This window comes from Dasypus novemcinctus, chromosome 25 (genome assembly GCF_030445035.2).
Source record: "Dasypus novemcinctus isolate mDasNov1 chromosome 25, mDasNov1.1.hap2, whole genome shotgun sequence".
Lineage (NCBI taxonomy): Eukaryota > Metazoa > Chordata > Mammalia > Cingulata > Dasypodidae > Dasypus > Dasypus novemcinctus.
Genome location: NC_080697.1, coordinates 5,511,260 through 5,532,678, shown reverse-complemented (window position 1 = coordinate 5,532,678; position 21,419 = coordinate 5,511,260). Strand labels below are relative to the sequence as shown.

General features: G+C 41.2%; 1 protein-coding gene across 1 annotated transcript in view; it reads left to right on the top strand.

Annotated features, from left to right (window-relative positions):
• NBAS (NBAS subunit of NRZ tethering complex) overlaps positions 1-21,419 on the top strand; it is a 347,044-nt gene that overhangs the window by 179,827 nt on the left and 145,798 nt on the right. The window contains exons 30-35 of the mRNA XM_058288021.1: positions 3,658-3,887; positions 5,389-5,501; positions 9,141-9,254; positions 15,599-15,712; positions 17,333-17,490; positions 18,298-18,387. Of these exons, the coding sequence (XP_058144004.1) occupies positions 3,658-3,887; positions 5,389-5,501; positions 9,141-9,254; positions 15,599-15,712; positions 17,333-17,490; positions 18,298-18,387 (819 nt within the window). The remainder of the gene's footprint in view (positions 1-3,657; positions 3,888-5,388; positions 5,502-9,140; positions 9,255-15,598; positions 15,713-17,332; positions 17,491-18,297; positions 18,388-21,419) is intronic.

Below are 21,419 nucleotides of genomic sequence, written 5' to 3'. Positions count from 1 at the left end.
ATTTACTGGACCAGGTGAGGACTGTAAGCTTCACTGTGAGCAGTAGTATTGAATGGCAGCCAATAACCGATAAGGAGCATTTCTGTGCTGAATCCACTGCCTCCTCTCTCTTGGTCCATGCAAGAGACGTTAGAAAATTCTGAGTCACGCTGGGCGCCTCCTCCACTCCCTCGATTGGATCGTCATTGAACCTGGTAGCTGCACCTGTACTGGGCCGTTCTCATCTGTCTTCTCCCGCCTCCGGCACCCCGGGTCATCGTCACCTGTGCTGGACTGCAGCAGTCTTCTCACTTGTCTCTTGACTCCCTTACCTCTTTCTTGTTCACACTGATTCCGAGTATCCTCTGGAAATAAGCCTTCTCATGGCAGTCCCTCTGTAGAGCTGTTACCTGTTCTAGATAGCAGTCAGGAAGTAGCCTTACCTTTCAGCATGGCTTGGAAAGGCAGATCCCAGCCTCCCCCCACCGACCTGAGGGTCCAGCTCCGTCGTCGGCCCGAGTCCTTCCCGCTCCTGCCATTCCATGTTCCCTGACTTCACGCTCATGAATCCCTTTCCTTGGAATATTCCTCTTTCCACGTCTTTAGGGATGAATCAGCTTTCCTCTGTGGGGCCCTTCCTTTAAAGTGCTCTTAGTTGTTTATATTTGTGTTTATATTTGTGTTTCTTCTTTATATTTGGTCAGGAGTTCCCAGGTGGTCATTAGCACATCAGGCTCATCACCCAGTGCGTCTGATGATGCTGGAACAGAAAGGATACGTCAGAACTGGTTGTTCCTTGCCTCGGAGTGCAGCCCAGGGGGCCCTGACCATTCTTGTGGGAGCCCTGTGTGTTACCACTGAATTATCCCTGGTAATGTGGAAGAAGGATCCAACCAACCCACTTTGAATGACACGCAGTCTAGAAGAGGTTTCTAATTGGAATTTTGTTAAATAAGCCAGTCACAAACTCCTATAGAGTATTTCTTGTGCCCCTCTGCTCAGATATCACAGAGTACAACCCATGTATGCAATGAGTTGTAAAATTGGTCTCTACTTTGTGTAATTAATTGGTATTTTTAATTCAAGCTGATTTTACCAAAAGAACTGGATTTTTTTTTTATTTTTTTTTTTTATTTTTATTTTTTTTATTTTTTTTAATTTTTTTATTTTTTATTGACTTTGTAATAATATTACATTAAAAATATATATGTGAGGTCCCATTCAACCCCACCCCCCCCCCCCTCTCCCCCCCCCCCCAACAACACTCGTTCCCATCATCATGACACATCCATTGGATTTGGTAAGTACATCTTTGGGCACCTCTGCACCTCATATACATTGGTTCACATCATGGCCCATACTCTCCTCTATTCCATCATGTAGGCCCTGTGAGGATTTACAATGTCCGGTGATTACCTCTGAAGCACCATCCAGGGCAGCTCCATGTCCCGAAGACGCCTCCACCTCTCATCTCTTCCTGCCTTTCCCATACCCTTTGTCCATTATGTCCACTTTTCCCAATCCAATGCCACCTCTTCTATGTGGACACTGGATTGGTTGTGTCCATTGCACCTTTATGTCAAGAGGAGGCTCAGATTCCACCTGGATGCTGGATGCAATCCTCCCATTTTCAGTTGTAATCACTCTAGGCTCCATGGTGTGGTGGTTGTCCTTCTTCACCTCCATCTTAGCTGAGTGTGGTAAGTCCAATAAATCAGATTGTAGGTGCTGGAGAGAACTGGATTTTTAAGACTTTCAAAAGATACTGTTGTGAAATTCATGGTTTTCTATTGAATTTCAGGTTTTTAAATGCTCAGATGAGTGTTCCTTTTGATGAGTTTGTGTCAGGCCATGTGTGCTGCCAGAAGCTTCTCTTTTTATATCTAACGTGAAACTTAAATCCCATTTCAGGAGAAAATAACCCGTGTGCACATAGGGTCCAAAACCTGTCATTAGTGCATTTTGAAGCAGTGTTTTGAGAGTGGCGTTACTTTGTTTTTTTCCTATCTCTGAATCCATTGGAACAATGGCAACAAGTACATTATACTTGAACTTGCTCCTGTGTGGAGTTACCTATCACAGCAATTCGACGCATTTATGTATTAATTCTTTAATATTTTGTAATAATGTCTCTGAATTAGCTTTTGATATTTTAATGACTGCTGGCCATCAGTCTCTCTCCCTTGAAAAGACACTTGAAAGCATTTTATAACAATTTGGAAAAGGTTCTATAAGAACCTTTTATACATTTCAGAAGTTAAATTTTCAAATAGTATTTTAGACCCCTGGCTTCCCGCATGCAAGATCCCTTGCCTTGGCACCTCAAAGAGTATTTTAGTACCTTTTAAAGTTATGCTATGTTGCCTTTTTGAATTTTGGCCATTAGAATTTTCTGTCCTTGGATAATAATTTGAAAACTAAACAGCATAATATTGAAAATGTTAAAGATTTCTATATAGCCTATAGAATAGAAGGTTATATTGCTCATTTTAGCAAATTGTTTCAAGTTTTAGAGTGAGTGAATTTATTTTCCAGTATTGAATATTGACTCTCTGTGGCTTATTTGAATATACCAGAACAACAGAGTAACTGTCATGTAGAAGTCATTTGGATTAGTAAACTATTTTCACCTGTCAGATAAGTGATTGTACAGTGATGATTTGCCCTCCGTTACAGTCTGTATTTCATAGCTGATTCCTCTTGAATATTAGAGATTTTATCCCCTCAGACATGTCAATAAAGCCTATCTAAAAATGCCTTCCCCCAGAAGCCTGGCACAATTGAAATCCTGTGGATCCCTAGTAGACGGTCTTCTCAATTATGAGGAAACTCTTGCTTCTCTATGAAATCCTCACGGCTTTCTTATTTTCTGTTGTTTCTATTTCTGCACTATTCTTATCCAAGAGGGAAGGGCAATCTTCAAGGTGTCTTTGTGTTAGTTATCTACTAACATGATTAGTGTATATTTCAAAGGATCTATTCATTCACTTTACTGAAATAAGTATATAAATATTCTCAATTATAAATTTTTTTTTTGTTGTTGTTAATTGATGCTATTAGTTGTCCAATAGAATACAAGGATATTTTGTATGGCTAAATTCCACCCTTCGCTCTTGTTTTATTTAAACAGCTTTTAATTTGCAGATTGGAAAAGAACCCAGAACCCAGTGTTGTATGGTTTATTGTAATTTTAATGGACAGGTGTATGTTAAATTTGTAGCTTAGCTATTTAGTTTGTAAAACCAAATTCAGATGCTAAGCTGTTTCCTGAACTATATATATCGAATTCAAAGATTTTCTCTTAAATATCAGCCTTCTTACAGTAAAATGGTTTTGAATAGTCCAACGGGAGTAGGTCTTGTTGATTGTGGGACCAAATGCATAGTGCCTCCTGTTTTCAATGACTATGAAGTATAGATACTAGAGTCATGTATTCACGTAAAATATAATTATGCATAAGTTTTGTTTATATAGTGAAATTATTTTTCCTTCTTCCAAAGTATAGATTTATTGTTTATTTAGGTGAAATTCACATATCATAAAAGTAACCATTTTAAAGTACACACTTGGCCTCTGGATGTATTTTCAATTTATTACATTTGGATTTCAAAGCCTTCATTTTGTTGAGAACTGAATCATCCCTTTTTAGCACTAATTCCAGTGTCTTCTTTTCCCCAGATATTTACAGAAAACCTTCTATGCTCCAGTCGCCTTGAAAACATCCACCTAGCTGGGCAGATGATGCACTGCAGTGCTTGCTCTGTGAGTCCACCGCCTCACGTCGCCCATAAAGGGAAAACCCAGTACAGAGTCAGTTACGAGAAAAGTGTCAGCTTGGTTTTGGCTGCCAGCAGAGAGTACTTCAATTCTTCCACCAGCCTCACTGATAGCTGCATGGATCTGGCCAGGTAGGACAGCTCCATGTTCTTCCAAAAGAGGGATTTGGGAAGTTGGAAGACACAGGCCCCACTATTATTTTTATTCTTCTTTACTTCATAAAGTATACTGCCACAAGTTCATGTTTACCATATACTTTAGGGCACAGTTAGTTACTGCTTGAAAATGGAAAGCTATGCTACAGATATCCATCAGCTTCCTCTTGTCCCTTCTTTTCCAGCATGCCTTCCAGTCCGTCTTGCTGATTCTCTTCCATTGGAAGAGATTCACATGATAGCTGCCAATTCTAGTTATGGAAATTTTCAGCACGTTTAGGTGGGGACTTTCCTTCCCATGGCTTCTGCTTTGTTCAGAGACAAGAGAACTGATTAGATGATAAAGCTCAAAAGCCCCTTCCGGATAGAAATTTCTAGGCCATGAATTTATTTCCTCCCTTGGCCTGGTATGCTGATATTTTGGTGCACTCCTCTTGTTTAATACTAGAAAATATGGTGTGTTCATGATCTGAATCTCTTATTTATGGATATAAATTACATTGATTTTTTTCCAAGAAAACTTTTCACGATTTAAGGTTATTTTTCATAAATTTAAAAGAGCCCAGTAAACATTGATCAAAACATAAAATATGTGTCGCCTTTATACTAATGAATCTTAAAGCTTCTGAAAACTCACCTTACTTGTTCTGAGTTCCAGTGGCTGGAAAGTGGCTTGTTTGTGATGTGTCCCCTTCCACTGCCATCAGGCCCATCTGCTGGTGTTCTTGCCAGTAGTCTTCTCACCCTCTTTCTTTGGCATCGTGCTCTTCTTGCACTCCTTGTTCAGCTCGGACCCTGGTAGTCTTGGTCTGTTTTGTTTTTCTTTGTTCAAGATCTCCATTCTAGGACCCTGCTGTACTTTTCCTTGCCTAGTGCTGAGCTGATCCTCATCCATTTCTAGAAACTTTTTTTTTAACTTAATGTAAGTGTAAGTGTATGTAAAATTTTGATAGATGCTACAAAGAGATTACTTACCTTTTACACTTGAATCAGCAGTATATATGAGTGCTCAAGTGATATAGGTCCTACAATGTTGCATGAAGAAGCTAGGGGTATGTTTATTACTCAGCCATAGATGTGAACTGCGCCACGGGAGGTTTGCCTGGTGATCGGGGCTTATGGCATGAACCAGCCCTTCATGTCTGACCTCTGCCTGTCTTTCTAGTCTCATGTCCTAAGGTTACGCTACACACACCCATTAGAAAATGATTTTATCCCTTAATTCAAGCATATGAGTATACTTTCTTTGAATTAAAAAAAAATGCTTAAAACATTCCATAGGTATCCCAAATTCTTAGATTAGCAAATCACTTTCTCTTGTCATTTATCTTGGTACTGTTTTACCAACTCCTTCCTCCTCGGTGATCAGAAGAATGCCCCTTTTTTGCTTTGAGAGATAAAATTCTGAGTAAATCAAGACAAACTTGATTCTCCTAGATGGGTAACTAAAAATTATGTGGCTCTGCCTTCTTCCCAGGTGCTGCTTACAGCTGATAACAGATAGACCCCCTGCCGTTCAGGAGGAGCTAGATCTTATCCAAGCCCTTGGATATCTTGAAGAATTTGGGGTAAAGATCTTGCCTTTGCAAGGTGAGTTTTCTAGAATACTCATTGTTGTACTACTATTAACTTATTTTGTGTTAATTTAGTGGTGTTCCATTATATTAAGGATACTAAATAAATGGAAACTGTGGAGATTATACTGTGCTCCTTGCTTTTCCTTTTAAAAATGGTCTACTGTTTTTATAGCTTAGCTTTTTGTAAACTGTAGTCCATTAGCAGTAGAGCTCAGCTGGCCATTTTTCAAATGAAGTCTTTTTTCTTTTGCAATACTGGGGACTGAACTCAAGACCTCATACATGGGAAGCAGGTACTCAGCCACTGAGTTACACCCATTGCCCCAGTGAAGTCTTAAGTAGACACCCCCCCCCAGTAGAGCCCCTTTTTGCCATAAATGTATTTCAAGTTCACTTTTATAACACTGAAAAAACTTAATAACAGAGTGGTGAGGCTATGTGATATAAACATGGATGAGTTGTTCAGATTTACATCAGTTTGGGAATGCACTTTATTTCTGTACTTTGTTTCAGCTGCAAAGATTTGTAAGTGACTGTAAATGATAATAGTTATTTTTTTCTTTTTATGCCAGCTTTACAATCTCAGATATTCTTTAATTGAATTGATTGTTTTAAAAGATGGAATGGTAGAAAGTTCTTCTTTAGTGTCTGATTACTAGTTTTATCTTAATTTTGCTCAAGTTCTTTCACCTAAATGTAAAGTCATGGAGGCAGTGTCCTGATGAGCATCCTGCATGTGATGACAGCGTGCATCTCAAGGTGTACCTGAGACTTTACTGACAGGTGGGAGATAGACTTCCTGTTGCCCTGAAGCCTGAACCTATCTGTGCATGCTTTTTTTTTCATTAAGTCCATTTTGAAAAGGAATTTTAGGAGTTCAACATCACCTCCTCCTTGGAAAGAGAATATTTAATACTAAGAAATCACATTTTGAATATAGTTATGTCCTGAGATTAGCAGTACAAGAGAAATGGCATAATGCTTTTCCAGAGGCTCAAAAAAATACATACACGCATACAAACATGCATAGACACATAAAGTGAAAAGTCTTTGTACATGATAACTGTGGTTCATTAAAATGCTACTATACAAATTTATTTAATGTACTTGAAATATTGGTAGTGTGCCTTAGAGCAACCGAGAGACAAAGAACCACACTGGAGTGTTTCATTAATTATAAGGTTAGAGAAAATGAGGTTCCATTGTCAGGTGGTTTCAGTTCTCTATCCTGCTTTGAATGAGCTAGAAAGAGTGTGGTACTTGTAAGGAAATTGGCTTACTCAGTGTTACTAAAGCTAGAGCTTCTCTAAGAAGACTTTTACACATGTACAATGATGATTATATCTGTGTCAAAAGTTATTTTGAAATTGAAATTAGAACATGGAAAGAAATACTTGTCCCATTGGTTGCATATGTGATTGAATCTGGAATATTGCAAAAGTGATATGCATTTTGTTAAAGTGAAATGTATATAGGGGGCAGATTAAATAGTATCAGAAGTCAAGGGGACAAAAAATAGTTTATTGAATGAGAAAAATTAGGGAAAAATTTGGCATGTACTGTGTCAGTCAGTTTTTGGTAGATTATAAAAATCCCCACCCCAAAATCTTAGTAGCTTGTGATAACAGGTTTATTTCTCGCTCACAGGTCATGTATGCTATGGCCCACTGCATTCTCATGGGAAAATGATCAGTAGTGGAATCCCTTAGTGACTCTTAAAGCATTTGCTCAGATGTGTCATGTCTCCCATCCATTCTCATTTCATTTTCCAGCAAAATCACGTGGCCGTCCCTAGTGTTGGTGGGAAGGTGTCTAGGATGTGTGTGGGGGGTATAATCAAGGGCAGTGGTGCCATCTGCGGCTGCTCTATCCAGACTAGCACTTGGATGCAGGGATTGTGAAGTACCAGCAGATGTAGAAGTATCTGTCTTACAAAGAGTACAAACTTTAGGAAATACATATCAAAATATTTAGGAATAAAGGGATGTGATATTTGCAAGTTATTCTCAAATAGGTTCAGAAAAAAAAAATAGATGTGTGTACATGCATGCACGTGTACACATACATAAAGTGAGAGAAGGAACACAAATGTGTGAGTGAACCAAAATGTTAATTGCCCAATCTTGGCAGAGGATATAGAGGAATTCTTTGTACTATACTAGTAAACTTTATGTTAGTTTGAAATAAAATCATAATAAAAAGTTCCCAAGAAAACAAGTCTATTCCAAAGAACAACCACCACCTCCCTTCTTTATTTTCCTCAGCCCCTGGGCACCCTCTCACCTACCTAAGAAAAGTTTTTGAAAGCACAGGGTACATGGGGAAAAGCTGAAGATAAAGGAAAGCGGGTGTGAGAAACAAATTTTTTTTAAGAGCTGGGTTGAAATTTTGTCCCACCACTTTTTCTGTCATCCTGGCCAAAGTACTTAACCTGTCTGCCCCTCAGTTTTGGGCTCTGATTTATGGGGTTACTGTATATAAAACACCTGCAGCAGTGCCTGGGCAGACTCACTCCTGCCAGCCCCTGTCACCAGCATTATTGCTGTCACTGAGTTAGCAACTGGGGGCCTCCCAGGCAGGGCCATGCTCCTCAGAGGTTGATACCTTCACCCCAAAAGCACCCCTTCTTCCCTGAATTTATTGTTTTCCCTTCAATTCATGAATTGGTTTGATCAGATGGCATTTTATTTCCCTAACATTGAGCTTAAGTGAGAGATTTGGTCCAATTTTTGGAGAAAGGTTAGTAAATTGGATCAGTGAGCATTTTGAGGACCCTATCTTCCACACTGCGGTGTGTCGTGGAGATAGCAAATGGGTATTTGGAACATGGAATAGATTTTGGGCTCTGATGCGGGGTGAGGGTAGGTGGAACAGGAAATAAAAATGTGACTTTTCACAGACAAATACTACCTTCTTTAAAAATGTTCCTAAGGGTTGACATAACCCTTGAAAAGGTGACACATTTTTTCAGGTTTCTGAATTGCCATTCATTTGCTGTGCTTTACAAGTTTGGTGATAAAGAAAAGATCCATGGGCGGTGGACTTGGCCCAGTGGTTAGGGCGTCCATCTGCCACATGGGAGGTCCACTGTTCAAACCCCCAGCCTCCTTGACTCACGTGGAGCTGGCCCATGCGCAGTGCTGATGTGCGCAAGGAGTGCCCTGCCGTGCAGGGGTGTCCCCCGCGTAGGGGAGTCCCACGCACAAGGAGTGTGCCCCGTAAGGAGAGCCGCCCAGTGTGAAAGAAAGTGCAACCTGCCCAGAAATGGCGTCGCACACATGGAGAGCCGACATAACAAGGTGAAGCAACCAAAAGAAGCAGATTCCCGTGCCGCTGACAACAACAGAAGCGGACAAAGAAGACGTAGCAAATAAACACAGGGAACACACAACTGTGGTGGGGGGAATGGGGAGAGAAACAGATGAATAAATACGTCTTAAAAAATCCATGTTGTGTATTACTTAATTGAGAAGCAATAGTAATTTTAATTGTTTTTTAAATTGTCTTTTACTTAATTTTCATTGACCTGTAGACTAACATTGTTTTCATTTGTTTGGTTGCCTTAAATTTGGAAGATCACGACCTTGTGTCCCTGGGTAAAAGTTATAAGTCTTCTGATGTTTGTTTTTGTTTTGTTTTGTTTTTTTGGTAGTGAGATTATACGCTGATCGGCTTGGTCTCATCAAGGAGTGCATTTCTCAGTCCCCCACGTGCTACAAACAATCGGCCAAGCTCCTGGGCCTTGCTGAATTGCTGAGGATAGCAGGTAAATCTTTTCAATGCTAAACTGCAGAATGACGTTTCCGTGTTATTTTTAACATCTTCCAAGGTAAACGTTAAACTTTTGCCTAAGGGTGTCAGAAGATAAGGGTTAGTCTTTTCTGGAAAGATTGACACGTTAGAGAGATGTGCACCAATAATGAACGGCTGCGACCGTCTGTTTATAACGTGGAGGCAGGCTTATTCAGGAGGCCACCAGATAGCTGTGACGTCAGGAGCAGACGTCCTTGCCACCATTTACCCCAGAAGCTTGATGTTAGAACCAGCGGCCTTGCCAGTTCATCTTAAGTGCCCAAATGTGTGTGTGTTTTTTGAGGATTGGGGTGGGGGGAAGTATTGAACAATCTGTTAGAAAATGCTGTGCATTTACTGTTTGCTGTGTTCTTCATGTTTGCTATCCCATTTCATCCTTGCATAAATGGGCAAAATATTCTTCCTGTTTTACAAGGCAAACTGGCTATCACAGAAGTTAAGTATCTAGCAGGGTAAAGGAGCAGCCCATGGCTTTCGAGGAAAGCATTTTTTGGTGTGTGATTTTTAAAACTTAATTTATTTTAGGAGGTACCAGGGATTGGACCCAGGACCTCATATATGGGAAGCAGATGCTCAACGACTGAGCTCTGCCTGCTACCCATGAAGTAAAGTCTTTTTTTTTTTTTATTTTAAAGATTTATTTTATTACTTATCAGTGCCCACCCCCCCTGCCCATTCTTTATACTTGCTCTCTGGGTCTGTTCATTGTGTGCTTTCTGTGTCTGCTCAAGTTCTTTTTAGGAGGCACCAGGAACTGAACCTGGGACCTCCCATGTGGTAGGCAGGTGCTGCTCCCTGCTTGCTGTGTCTCTTGTGTTTGCTTGTCGTGTCATCTTGTTGAGTCAGCTTGTTGTCTTGCTCATCTTCTTTAAGAGACACTGGGAACTGAACCTGCCTCATGGTAAATGGGTGCCCAACTGCCTAACACACATCTGCTTCTCATGTAAAGCCTTTTTGGCTCTCCATTTCATGTTACTTTAACTACACTTCTCTGCTTATCAGAGTGTTTTAACACTTCTTTTGTTTTGTTTTGTATTTTTGGCTTTTGCTGTTCTATGCAAGAACAATTCTTGGTTTTTTTCTTGAACAGGCAGTGGTTTGAAGTTGTACTAGGTTAAGCCATATGTTGAAAGTAAAGGATTTATGTTTATATACATGTATTTCTTTAATGCTTTTAAATTCTAATATATAGGACCCTTCTCAAGGTCTCTAGTTTCAGTTTGTTTTAGTGTCTCAGTTGTCCTCTCACATGTGAGATTGCGGCTTTAGAACCTTTGCTTTTAGGCTTGCATTAGGCTTGGCACGTGACAGTGTTGTGATTGGGTTGGGGCCAGCCCTCTGCTGCGACGCATTTTGGATGACTTGGAAGAACATTGGATGTAGAGTCGGAAGGTTAGGTCAAGCCCTGAATCTGTCCCGTACACTTGCTGAATGATTTGGCTCTAGTGAGTACATCTGGAAAATAAGAATGATAGTCCCCCAGCTTCGCCTGCCGTGGCATAGTGGACTCACACGAGTTCGTGCGTGTAAAAGCACTTCGTATACTTTGAAGCAGGCCGATTGTCAGGGAGGAACGGCCTAAGGACCCATGGAGGCTTGTGAAGCAGCTCAGAGATGCCGCCTGCACTTCCATGTCCCTCCTAGGCTGACACAGTGACAGGCTCATCGGTGTTTTTAGTGGGATGGCATGCTTCTTCAGTCCCACAGCAGCCTCTGTGTAGAGTACCTGGCATTAGATCTCTTTTCTTTATTGCAGCTATTTTCTTTCTAATATTTGGGACCATCTCAACTTGGCCACATTCCTATTCCCCAGCCTTAATATGGAATCTGTATTACAGCTTTAGTGCAGGATCATCAAAAGATGAAGACCAGTATCTACATTACAGGCAGCAAGTTTTTATTGTGGCCACCTGAGTGTACATAATAGAAATTGTTAGCACATACAGTAATGACTGTGGGTCAGCACGTTTCTTTGTTCTTTTAATACGTGAATTCACAATGCACAACAACTTTTTAAAGGGATGACTATTGTTATACCTGTTTCAAAGATGAAATGAAAATGTGTCAGAGAGGTTAAGTAATGTCACTGTGCTGGGTGCTATTGGAACATACAAGGTTCTGTTACACCCAGGGTTTTAGTTTTCTAGACCGTTTAAAGAAATACCATGAAATGGTTTCAGTTGAACAATGGGAATTTATTAACTTACAGTTAGGAGGCCTGGACAATGTCCAGATCAAGACATCACCAAGGTGACACTTTCTTCCCAAAAACCAGCTGCCGGTGGTCCTTGGCACCTCTGCCACACAGCAAGGCCTGTATGTCTTCCAGGTCTCGTTGATTTCAGATTCTTGCTTTCATTTCTTTCTTTCTCTCTGTGTTCATTCTGTGTATAAGGACTTCAGTAAGAGGAGTCAGACCCATCCTGAATGAAGTGGGTCGCTGCTGGCACCTGGACCGCTCAGGCCTCCTGAGACGCCTGCTTCATGGCCTCTCATAGCTGTTCACGGGCGCACCACACTCCCGTCGTCATCTCGTGTTGCAGCAAAAGTCCTTATTTCCTCAGTCCTTTAAGATTGTCAATTTCCAGAGGTTCAGTAGCTGGGTGCGGTGGTTTGGAGCTGTATGTACCCCAGAAAAATATGTTCTTACGTGTAACCCAGTCCTGTGGGTGCAAACCCATTGTCAGTAGGGCCTCTAGATGGGAACGGCCTAAGAATGCAGTCACGGGGCCTGTGCAGCCACCCGGGGATGCTGCCCGTGGCCGCCGTCAGTGCCAGTGCCAGTGCCGGCCTCTGCCCAGGTGGTAAGGAAGTGATCGCAGCACTTGTGACGTCACCCGAAGCACGTAGTGTTTTCTGGCTATTGATGAGTTACAAACCCTCCAAAACCTTAGTGGCTTAAAGCAACAGCGATGATTTGGTTTTTTCTCCCTTGATTCTGGATGTTGCGTGGGCTCAGCTCGGCGTTTCGGGGCCTCTTAGGCAATTGCGGTGAGGTAGCGGCTAGGGATGGGGTCATAGCAGCGGCTCCTTTACTCGCACATTTGGCACTGGGGCTGGGACACCTTAAAGAGTGGGGCTGGGTGGCTCCTCAGCGTCTCTCCCCTACGTGGTTTCTCCTTGTGGTCTTTTTATGGCTGCCACAGAGTATCCAGACTCCTTCCGCGGTGACTCCGGAGCCAGTCCTAAGAAACCAGCAAAAGCTGCGTGAAGTTTTCTAAGCTAGCCGGGGCAGCTTCATTTCCATTGATTTTTCCACAGCGGGTCGCTCACGTGGCTGTTTGTTGGGTAGAGGCCTCGTTGCCCCACGGCTGTGGGTGAGAGGCTCCGTTCTTGTCCTGTGAACCTCTCCATAAGGCTTCTAGAGCACCTCCCCCGTGGAGCCCGTTCCCCTCGGGCGGGAGCTGGTTCCCCTCGGGCGGGAGCCGGACAACAGAGAGGGGCCTCGGTACTCTGACGACTGGTCTGGGGGGCCGCACCATCTCGTCTGCCCGTTGTCCAGCCTCACACCAGACGAGAGGGGAGGTACGTTCCAGTTTTTGAAGGGAGTACCAAAGAATTGGTGGACATATTTTAAGCTGTATTTCTGATACTCCGCGCCCTGTCATGTCCCTGTTAGTCTTCTCTTCTTCAGACTACTCATCTCCAGATAATTTTCTTTAATCGATTTCTCATCTTGCCATAATCTGGCTATTCTTTCTAAGAGACGTTTGTGAACTTTCTCTACATATCATTCTTTGTAGACCTGTTTTTTGTTTTATTTTTCCTTTTAACCACATGCTCTGTTGGGAACTCTTTGGAATTAAAAGCTGTTAAATATCTGAACTTTGGAATGCAGGGTGACTGTTTCGCCTGTTGTCATGTGAGCCTTTACATTAATGACATTAATAATTTTCATTTATGCTCCTGTATTTACTTCAGTTGCTTTTTACTGTATTGCTTAAAGGCAGAGATAGGAGCTGCAGGAATAGAGAAGTTACGCAGTTTATTGAGGATTTCACATTTCAGAGGTAAATCCTTTATTCTTAGCCTACCTTTCTCCTTTTTTTGACTTGGGATGATGTAATCATGGTCCCTTTCTGACTTCATTTCATTCACCAGACTTTTGGATCTGGCTGTTCTCAAAGAAATGTATTCCTTAATTGGGTAATAGATGATAAGAGAGAAAGGACTGTGCTGGAGAGAGGGTGTTCTAAATGAGAGTCCAGGGTTAGTCATGGTTGACGTGCCCGATCTGTCAGCCACGGTTCACCCAGAGGAGCACAAGCAGGAGGAGCTGCTGCTCAGAGACTTCTAAGGCTTTGGGGGTGCCGCTGTGGGTGCCGTGGGCCTGGCCTTCGGGACAGGTGGAGGAGCACAGGGCTCCCCTGGCCTGGCGGAGCCGTCAGCCACAGGCAGGCTTCCTCCCCTCTCTCCCTGCCGTCCCCCTCTCTTCGCCTCTCATCCTCTCCCTGTCTTTTTTTTTTTAAGATTTATTTATTTCTCTCCCCTTCCCACCCCCATCCCAGTTGTTTGTTCTCGGTGTCTATTTGCTGTATCTTCTTTGTCCGCTTCTGTTGTTGTCAGCGGCACGGGAATCTGTGTTTCTTTTTGTTGTGTCATCTTGCTGCGTCAGCTCTCCATGTGTGCAGTGCCTTTCCTCGGCAGGCTGCACTTTCTTTCACGCTGGGCGACTCTCCTTACGGGGCACACTCCTTGCACGTGGGGCTCCCTTACACGGGGCACACCCCTGTGTGGCAGGGCACTCCTTGCGCTCATCAGCACTGCACATGGGCCAGCTCCACACGGGTCACGGAGGCCCGGGGTTTGAACTGCAGACCTCCCATGTGGTAGACGGACGCCCTAACCACTGGGCCAAGTCCGCTTCCTGCATGTGTTCTAGAGTCTAGAAGCTCACTATGATATATAGTAGATCAGTATTGTCAGTGAAAAGACAAGATTATATTCATTTACTTTGTGTTCAAGTCTTTTTCTCTCTTACATTGGTCATGTATTACTTAAAATTAGAAGAATATCCAAAAGGCAAAACGTAAAAAAGTTTAAAATTGCAGATCCTGGAAGTGAGACTAGTGTGAACTGATTCCTTGGAAATGAGGTTTTGATGGTTTTTTAAAATTTTTCTCTCTTTTAAGAGATTCATCCCGTTTATTAATTAAATTCCTCCTTGCACCCTTGTTGTTTGCACTCTCTGTGTGCTGTGTTTTTAGGAGGCACTGGGACTGAACCCAGAACCTCTAATGTGGGAGGGAGGCACCTAACCACTTGAGCCACCTCTATTCCCTGCTTTGTTGTATCTCTCGTTATGGTTTCTTCTTGTGTCAGCTTGCCATGCCTGCCTGTCGTGCCAGCTCGCTGTCTTCTTTAGAAGGCACCGGGAACTGAACCATGGACCTCCCATGTGGTAGGCGGGAGCTCAGTCTCCTGAGCCACGTCCACTTCTCTGATGGGTTTATTTTTTACATGATGTACCACATGATACAATATACAAATAGTTTTTATTGGCATAAAGAAAGCAATACTGTCCAATACTGAGAATTTTAAATTGATACACTGAAGTTAAATGTGTGCTAATTTATAATAATATATTTAAAGTAAGATGCATTATTCACTGTTTATTGACAATTCTTCTCATCCTATTAGCAAGTCTTTAGGAGGAAAAAACAGCAAAAATAGTCATGTAAATTTAATGCAGGCTCTGTGTTAGGTGGCACATAACTTTATAGTGATTCCATTTCTCAGGTAAAGTAGTATAAGACTTCAGGATACATGAAAATATGCAAATCCCATTGCCATTCTTGGTACACATTCATCTCTATGGTTGAAGGCCGCAGGTGCTCTGGACAACCCTTGTGTTACGCCTTCTAAATCCTAGTGGATTAAGAGGAGAAATGTTATTGCTTCACTACCTTCATCCATTCATTTAATGTGCTCTTCACTATTTCCTGGCGCTTGTATAACCTGTTTTCTCTGGGATGCCTGGGCTTTTTCCCTTTCCCCTACCTCAGTCACACCAAGCCTTCTCTGGAAGGCTGTAGACCACTCTTAATTTTGGATCTTTTTATTTGGTCACCAGGTTTTAATTAGGAGTTAGCATTAATCGGTGATCTCTTGAATGACTGAGGGCTGGGGTCTACATTTAGTAAGTATATTGGAAGGTCAAAGTAGGTGTGACCTTTTGTCATTTTTAAATCTAGTCTCTATGATTTTGGTTTTGAATTAATGTGGGAGTCAGTGTTAAAAAGCTCTTTTATCAACTGTTACTTCCATAATCATGAAATCATTTGTGCATACTTGCAGGTGAAGACTCAGAAGAAAGACGTGGACAGGTTTTAATCCTCTTAGTAGAGCAGGCACTTCGTTTCCATGACTACAAGGCAGCCAATGTGCATTGTCAGGAGCTGATGGCGACAGGTGCAGTACACAACTTACTTAACACTTTGCTTGTGTCTTCTTTACATGTTGAATAATGGAAAAGGTCTGTTCTGAAACCAGTTGGCCTGACTGGTAAGTCAGCCACATTTTGTTTATAAGTTTTGAGAAACATTTTTTGAGTACAGATAAGCCTGTATGCCATGTGCTTATATAGTAATATAAATACATTATTGGGTTCAGGGGCCATATTTTATCAAAGTCTTTATAGTGCTTCCTTTCCATATTAAAAAATGTTCTTAATTTTAAGAACTATTTTATATAAAATATTAACTTGCCATTTTATGTATTCATTATATAGAAAAAAACTTAGATGTTTGGAAGTATTTCTCATTTGCAACTATATAATCAGTATTTCTGTTCTTTATTTTCAGATAGCACAAAACTTTTGAAATTAACATTGAGAAATTAGAAGTCACTCGCAACCCTAAAATTTTCCATATTGAAATTTAAATTTAGGTCTCTGCAGGATAAGCAGATTTTATTGTGGAATAAATTCTCTGTTAAAAACTTATCTCCCCAGGGGTGTCAGAAGCAGTATGGGCTCCATACTAGATAATCTGCTTTCTGTGGCTGAGCCTGAATCAGTGAAGGCCTCAATCTGATAATGAGGGGTTAAACACTTCCCTTCATGATGTTCTTGGAACTGTGCACTTGAGATTTGTGCACTTTTTGCATGTATACACTTGTGAAAACATTGCAGTACTCTGGAAAAAGCACAATGCTTCATAAACTCATCATTAGAAAATTAGTTTCATTAAATTATTGTGTTCTTTAATATTAACCAATGGATTTGCCACCTTAAGTTAAGAATAATTATGATTTTCTATAAAAAGTTTGTTGTATTAAGCCAAACATTTTCTTTAGAGAGCTTTGTAATAATTTTATTCTTGTAAAGGTGAGGCCTGGATTAACTTGCTTAGGGAACTTATTCTAGACTGAGACCTTGGTACTTGGGAAAAAAAAGACCTGTCTCAAACTGAATTCCTTAAAATAAGAATGAAAGGGTGATTTAAGAACTCAGAGTATAACCTTGATAGGAAAGAGCTCTCTGCTGGGCTCCAGGGCTGGGCTTCACCGCTGTCCTTGGCGGTTGGTTCTGTGCGTAAGTGTCTTTTTCTAGCACTTTTCAAGTTACAAAGTGCTTTCAAATATAAATCCTACTTAATCCTTTCCACAACCCAATGCATAAGGCATTAGTATTTTTATCTCTTTGTAATAGTGAAAGAAAGTTGGTATTTGGAACTTTCTCTAGCCTACCAAGTACAGGGCTGGGTCAAACTTAAGTCTTCTGAATTCAGATATCCAGATTTTTACTTAACATCAAAGCTACTAAGATTATTTACAGCCATCTGAAATTTAGTTGACTTTGCCAGAAAAATCTCTCTGGTATAGTGCTGAACTTTCTGAATAATAAACCAGCCTAATCTTTCTTTTCTATTTTATGTTATTATGCATTTCTGCTTCTATAAATTGTGTGCCACTGATGGCCAGGATTTTGCTTTCATACATGAACATAATTCATTGTATTTCTCATTCTAGATTGGTGCCTTTTCTTTTTCTGGAAATCAGCGTAGTTTATTTCTTTTGCCAATTGTATAGGTTATTCTAAAAGTTGGGCTGTTTGTAGCCAGTTGGGGCAATCAGAAGGTTACCAGAACTTGGCTATTCGTCAAGAGCTCATGGCTTTTGCTTTGACACATTGTCCTCCTGGCAGTATTGAACTTCTTTTGACAGCGAGCAGCTCTTTGCAGACCCAAGTAAGTACTCTTAGTAAAACCAAACATCAAGTTCATGAAACACTTTTTTTTGGGTGTGGATCTGAGATATGTTGTCTTTTTTTGGTAATATGACTTTAATTCATGAAACAAAAATAGCTTATCGTTTATAAGGAAAGGAATTTGAAGATAGTAGGATATAAAATAGTGTTGTTGGCTTTCCTAAGTAATGGAGTAATGGCACAGGGCAGGTTTGACCTAAATAGAGAGAAATTTTAGCAAATAAATTATTGACTACCGGGGGCAAAGTTAAGGTTGACAAGAGTAAGACATAAAAGCAGTGGTCATGTAAAATCTATGTGGAACCATGTAGTTAAAACCCTTGATTCTCAAAGAAGGAGGTGGGGTGGATATGTGGGGGCACTGCTTTCGTAAAGGGCTCTTTGGAAATGGTGGGGGAAGGGGAAGGGATCGTTTGTTGGGGAGATGCAAAATGTCCTAAAACGCACAGGCTAGAGCTGCGTGAGGGAGAATTGTCCTGCCAGAGTGCCAGCTTTGCCCTTGTTGAGAAGCACGGGTATGTGAGGAGATTACGGAATTCACGTTCGCCTCTCGCGGTCAGTCATTACTTTGTATATGAGGTTTTTCACAGTTGCATCCCACTTCTGAAACGGCTGCATCGTTGTGAGGTTGTTCATGAAGTCCTAAAATTAGCCTCTTACTAAGTACTCTTTCATCAAATAGCAAGTTTTTCCCCTCAAGGATTTATTTCCTACTTTCAAGCATTTATTGTAAAGGCTTTACCACTCCTTTTCCACCCAGATATAGTATATCCTGTTCTTGTTTCAGATTCTTTATCAAAGAGTGAATTTCCAGATCCATCCAGAAGCAGGAGAAAATATCAGCGTTTCACCGTTAATTAGTAAGGGGCTACAAGAGGTAAGTCAGGATGAGGGGGAGAGAAATGGAATGTGAATCACCTCGCCTTGTATGTGTGAGGGGTTGTGTATGTGTGTGTATGTGTGCACACTACTCTTCTTTTAAACTCCTTTCTTGGTGCAAAATATAACATTCATTTTGAAAAGTGCAAAAAACAAGGATGTCCAGCTTAGTTAATTGTCTTGAAGAAAATATCCTTGTAACACTGTCGAGATCAGGAAGTAGAGCAGTGCCAGCTTTGCCCACTCCCCACGCCCTCCACATCTCTAACCCTTCTCTCTTCCCCCAGAGATCATCACCACCATCCTGACCATTCCTGAGCATCAGGTCATTGTTGTTTTTTGGTTTGTTTTTCTTCTTGGTATAAATAATTTTCAATAGCTAATGTGAACTCTTAATGTGATAGTTTAATATTACCTGTTTTTTGTACTTTATATAAATTTTTCAGTGTTACGTTTCTGAGATTCATCTGTGCTGTTATATGTAACTAGTTTATTTTCATTACTGTGTAGAATTAATTCCTAAATGAGTTGTTTCTTATTTTATCTACTAAAATGATGCTATCATCATTTTGAACTTACCTCTAGTGCACACATGCTTGTACTTCTCTTAGTGTCTGCCTGGCATTGGAATTGTACCTTACAGGACTTGCAGATCTTCAGCCTTAGTGGATGATGCGAAGTGACTTTTCAGCGTGAATGTACTTTTAGGCACTTTCAATAGCTGTGTCTCCCATTGACAGTTATTCTGCTGCTCACCTGCATTTTCTGTCTTGGTATTGTTAGTTTTCTAAATTTTACCTGTTCACCTAGGTGTTTAGTGATACCTAATTGTGATTTTGATTTGCAGTTTTCTGATTATAAATGAGATGGCATTATCTCATGAGAGATCCTCTTTTGTGAAGTACCTGTTTTACTTCTCTTATCCATTTTCTTTTGGATTTTTGTCTTTTCCCTTTCCTCATTGAGATTCTTGTGAATAAGTTTGTCCAGCCTCATCCCCCTTTTATGCCTTCTGCATGCGCCTCCCTTTTATGCCTTCTGAACGTGCCTGTTGAACGTGCTGACTGCATGGCCGTCCTGGGGAGGCACCTGCACACCCCCAGTGTCCCTTAGGGCTTTTGCTCTCTGCTGCCACTCTTTTCTTGTGCACTGACAGTCCTCCTTACTCCTTGATCCCGCCTGAGGCATCATTTTCTGTGCAGTGTTTTCCTTGAGTCCTAGACTTGCTCCCTCCCTTGTGCCCCTCAAGCATCTCACACGATGCTGCTTCGGCGCTTGCCTGAGGTTCAGCCAGGTAACTGGAAGTGGGTCATTGAGCTGTGCGCTTTGTGGCGTGCACAGGTGTTACATACTAAGTGCCTAGTAAAAGTTTGGTAGAGCTCAATTGGAAACCCCCACTGCAGAAAGATGAGTCTGTTGCAAAAATGAATTAGGAAGTTGATTTTAGCCTAAAAATACATGGCGTTTTCTATTTCCTTCATATGTGTGGGTTTTGATGGCTCTTAGATCCTGTTATGTTTGGGCCAATGTAAGGGGTGGATGTTAAGTATAGAAGTTCAAAGTGCTTCTGCTGAGCTCAGCTCCATGAGCTTATTCTGAGTCCTTGTCCTTTATAAAATCCATGAAGGCCTTTTGGGGTTCCTGTTTTCTCCTCTATAATGAAAGAGTCACTCTAGCTCCACGGTGGCTCTTCTGGAGAAGGACATGCGGTGCTACCACAAGTGGCACCTCCTGTCTTTAGTAAATGAACGAGGCCTCAGCCAGCAGGGAGCAGGGATCCTTCCAAGATGGTTGGATTTTGCCCTTTTCTTTCTTTCTTTTTTATTTTTTTAGCTCCTTAAAAGCTTTCTTGTCTTTTTCTTTTTGTAGCAAGTTGTAATAGATCTAAATCTCATGAGTGCTAATCCAAACCTTCCGTGAACACATTATGGTTTGATTCATGAAGCACATTTCAGAAGGTTATAGTTTCTATTATTAGATTAAAATATAGTGCTGAGCTGTTATATGTCGTGTGTTACACATTATCAGCAGATAGAATAGCCACCATTAAAGTATAACTTTATAAACGAGTTCTGACTTTTGCATAATCTGCTTAATATTCAAGACTTTCATTACTTCAGTTGTAAAAGTGATGATTTTTACTTATATATTCGAGCAAAGCAAAAATGTAATTACTATTCAGTGGCACTTGGTGTGAGTACATGTGTTGTCTGTGACTTTAACGGCACTGCCATTGTCCCTGTGGATAGATATTTGTTTATAAACAGAACAAAATGCCTAATTTGTGAATAACTACCCAAATGATGCTTTTCCAGTTTCTTATTAATGCTGTTTATTATGCTTTTTAGATGTAACAATATTCCACTGTTTAGAGTATATTAACATTTTGTTTAGCTGGCATTACTTAAATTGCTTAGCCAGTGGTGTTTTCTCCAGATAAATCCAATTAGAGTCAGAAATGGATTGTGTACAAGGTTCCCATTAAAAAATAATTTTTACTCTGGGAAAAATTGTTATGAACATTTTAAGTGGCTACAGATTTATGCAACAGGACTAATGTTCAGAATTGGGTATGGGCTAAGCATATAGCTAATTTGAATTTATAAAAGGATCATTTAGAAATGTTTAAATACAAGTGAACAAAACTCCTGTGGGTATGAACTCTTCAAGGGGACCTGTGGATGAGGCGGCTTTGGTTAAGGTGTGGCCCGGCCGAGTCAGCTTGTGCCTTCCATCCTGCTACCGAAGGCCTTGTGGGGAGGCCATGGAGGGAGGGAGAAAAGCCAGGGGAAGCAGTGGAACCCCAGAGAGAAGGGGAGGCCAGGAGAGGCCGCCATGTGCTCTGCCACAAGATGGGGCAGGGGCCCACAGTGCCACAATCTCGGGGAGAAAGCGCTGCTTTCATTTTGGGCTTCTCCCAGCCTGGAACTTGTAGCCGGTACCACAGTTACTGGTTGTTGGAACCAGCCCATTGTGTGGTGTCTGTTTTAGCAGCCAGTTAACTGAGCAGGGTGATTGCTGCTTTGTTAG